Genomic DNA, 3,344 nt, shown 5'->3' with positions numbered 1-3,344 from the left:
GTGCAAAATGGGGCCGAATCATCGATTGTTGTGGAAGTTAAAGAGAAGCAATACAACGATCCATCTTTGGTGCAATTGAAGGAGGGGATTCAAAAACATAAGACTATGGCTTTTGCTCTTGGCATGGATGATAGTGCACTAAGGTACCAAGGGCGACTATGTGTTCCGAATGTAGATGGTCTTCGGGAAAGAATCATGACCGAAGCTCACGCTTCTAGGTATTCCATGCATCCAGGTTCTACAAAGATGTATCATAGCCTCAATGAAGTCTATTGGTAGAAAGACATGAAAAGGAATGAGGCGGACTTTGTGGCAAGGTGTCCGAATTATCAGCAAGTGAAGGCCGAACATCAACGGCCTGGTGGGTTGGCACAAAACATAGAAATTCTAATATGAAAGTGGGAAATGATTAATATGGACTTTGTGGCAGGATTACCTCGCACTCCGCGCAAGTTTGACTCAATTTGGGTGATTGTGGACCGACTCACGAAATCAGCTCATTTCTTGCCAGTTAAATCTACAGACACAGCGGAACAGTATGCTTAGTTATATATCAAGGAAATAGTCAGGCTATATGGCACTCCAGTTTCTATCATTTCCGATCGAGGGGCTCAGTTCACGGCCAGTTTTTGGAAGAAATTCTAGCAAGGTTTTGGTACTCAGGTAAATCTTATTACAGCCTTCCATCCACAGACCAACGGGCAAGCAAAGCGGACTATTCAGACGCTTGAGGACATGTTGCGTGCTTGTGTTCTTGATTTCAAGGATAGCTGGGATGATCATTTGCCACTCATAGAGGTTGCTTATAACAACAGCTTTCATGCGAGTATTCAGATGGCACCATTTGAGGCATTGTATGGTAAGAGATGTAGATATCCCATTGGGTGGTTCGAGATTGGGAAAGCAGAGTTGACAGGGCCAGACCTTGTACATCAGGCTATGAAAAAAGTTAAGATCATAAAGGAGCGGTTGAAAACTGCTCAGAGTCGTCAAAAATCCTATTCGGATGTTTGTCATAGAGACTTAGATGATTGGGTATTCTTGAAGGTTTCCCCCATGAAGGGTATTATGCGGTTTGGGAAAAAGGGGAAATTGAGTCTGAGGTATGTCCGGCCGTACAAAATCATTCAGAGAATTGGCCAGGTGGAGTACAAGCTTGAGGTACCACCCGAGATGTCATTAGTGCACCCGGTATTCCATGTATCCATATTGAAGAAGGTAGTCAGAGATCCGTCAGCTATTGTGCCGGTTGAGACCATTGAGGTTAATGAAGAATTGTCATATGAAGAAATTCCGGTTTCCATTCTTGATAGGCAAGTCTGAAAGTTGAGGAATAAAGAAATTGCCTCCGTGAAAGTATTATGGCGAAACCAGCAGGTTGAAGAGGTCACGTGGGAGGCCGAGGAAGAAATGAAGAAGAAGTATCCTTGTTTGAATAGTTGTGTAATCCTTTCTTTTTATGAACTTGTTGCCTATGAATTTAGTATCACTTGTTCAATTAATGTAAAGGTGCTCCTTTTGATTATGTGTTGCTTATGAGGCCACGGTTGGTATTGTTATGAGTTTGTTACGTCGTTGAGTTGTGCATATGTTTGTAAGATGTGTTTCTGGGGCTCTCTGGCAGGTGGACAGGCCTAGTTACAAAGGGAACTCTGGCAAAAGTTTTGAAAATTTAGGGAGTTAGTTAAATTTGGGGTTGCTGGTGTCGGATATGATAATTGAGTTGCACAACGTGCTAATAATGGACCATGATCCTCATTCGATGATGAATGATCTTAAGTGGGGGAGGATGTAAGGCCCCGTAAATTTTTTCCTAAAAACCCGATTTCCGTGATGCCAAAGTAGGTGTAGAGGTTATATTAGTAGAAATTCTTAGCGGCAAGCTTGCGAGCCACGGTTCGGACTTTTTGGATTGAACAGTGCGTTGGGGAGTTGAAGAAAAATGTTGGGCAGAAGTACACATTTTTGTGGCCCATTTTGCTGCCACAGAACCACTCTGCGGACCGCAGACTGGTCGGAGAGTGGGGCAGATTTCTAGGGTATTTTTTATGCCCAATTTCGCAGCCATTATGCGACCGCATAACCGTTTTGCGGGCCACATTCTTGTCGCATATCCCGCCTAGGGATTTTTCGGAGGGAGGTTCTGCGGTGCACTATGCGACCACAGAACCATTCTGCGGTGCATTATGCGATCGCAGAACAGGTCTGCAGGCCTCATAGTGACCGCAGACTAGGTCAGCTTTTTTTCCAATTTTGGCATCCAGTTTTGTGGTCATTTCGCGGACCGCATAACAATTATGCGGTCGCATATGCGACCGCAGAACCCGTTCTGGAGCTTCATTTTTTGGGGTTTTAAACCCGACCCAATTCCGTTAAAACACACCCCATAGACTATTTTGATCATATTTTCCGATATTTTTAGAGTAAGAGAGTGGGTCCTAGAGGGAGAAGTGATCTTCATCACATTGCTCTTCAATTCTCACTTAAAATCTTGAAGATTATCAAGAGAGGAACCTAGGTCTTCTTCTTAAGAGGTAAGATTCTATCACCCAAACTCTTAATTTCAAAATGTAATTAGAATGGGCCATTAGTAAGGTAATTTATGGGGATGGGAGTGCTTACCCTGCATGCATGTATCCTTGTAGTATGTGGGAAGACTGTGAGCTAAAAATGATAGAGAATGGGTTGGGGAATGATGGAATCTTCCACAAAAAGGGCCTTAAAATATTGATGCATACCTAGTGTTTGTTAATATGCTCAAATGAGCTAAAACCATGTTCATCTTCCTAATTTTGGTCCAAATTGTTATATTTCTAAATAGATTGAAGTTGCTAAGAATTACGGGTCATTTTAGAGTTTGAGAAGCTCAATTGAGGTATGTTGGCTAAACCCCATTCTTCTTAGAATCGAATCCCACGATGTTCATGTAATTGGAGTAACTCCTTGATCATTATTGAATTGGCCTTTCCTAATGTGGTTGTGTTGAAGGATGTTTGTTCAATGTTTATGCTAAATGCTTCATCATGCCATCTTGCCATTTGAGAATATGTTCAAAAATGTGGAATATGTATTAGGAATGTTAAGACTTCATGTCAAGATTAAAATAAAGGTCGTTATGCCAAATTGTATGAAAGGTCTCTTTGTGCCTAAGATTTCCTAAATTGCTCATATGTAAATTAATGTCTTGAATGGGAAGCCCTATTGATGTTGATAAGGATAATAATATTTGAACGTGGAAAAGGGAACTGGAACTATGAAATACGGCCAAGGGCCAAAAATGACTTTGTAATTGTTAAGAAGTATGATGTGAGATGATTGACTGAATAAGGTAATGTCTCAAATGA

The 3,344-nt window shown here is 41.6% G+C and overlaps 1 protein-coding gene across 1 annotated transcript; it reads left to right on the top strand.

Moving 5' to 3' along the window:
• The first annotated feature begins 834 nt into the window (after nucleotides 1-834).
• Nucleotides 835-1,684, top strand: LOC138908539 (uncharacterized). Its single transcript, XM_070199216.1, has 2 exons — nucleotides 835-1,296; nucleotides 1,625-1,684. Exons 1-2 carry the CDS (start codon nucleotides 835-837, stop codon nucleotides 1,682-1,684), a joined length of 522 nt encoding a protein of 173 aa, XP_070055317.1.
• The last annotated feature ends 1,660 nt before the right edge of the window (nucleotides 1,685-3,344 follow it).

The sequence above is a fragment of the Nicotiana tomentosiformis genome, chromosome 3, assembly GCF_000390325.3.
Source record: "Nicotiana tomentosiformis chromosome 3, ASM39032v3, whole genome shotgun sequence".
NCBI lineage: Eukaryota > Viridiplantae > Streptophyta > Magnoliopsida > Solanales > Solanaceae > Nicotiana > Nicotiana tomentosiformis.
Note: the sequence above shows the minus strand (reverse complement) of the source record. Positions and strands in the feature narration are given on the sequence as shown.

Bases quoted from the DNA above. Each gene is read 5' to 3' on its own strand.
- LOC138908539 (XM_070199216.1), top strand. From the start codon at position 835: ATGGCACCATTTGAGGCATTGTATGGTAAGAGATGTAGATATCCCATT. The intron at 1,297-1,624 runs GTTTCCATTCTT...GCTCTCTGGCAG, and splicing joins TGTCATATGAAGAAATTCCG to GTGGACAGGCCTAGTTACAA.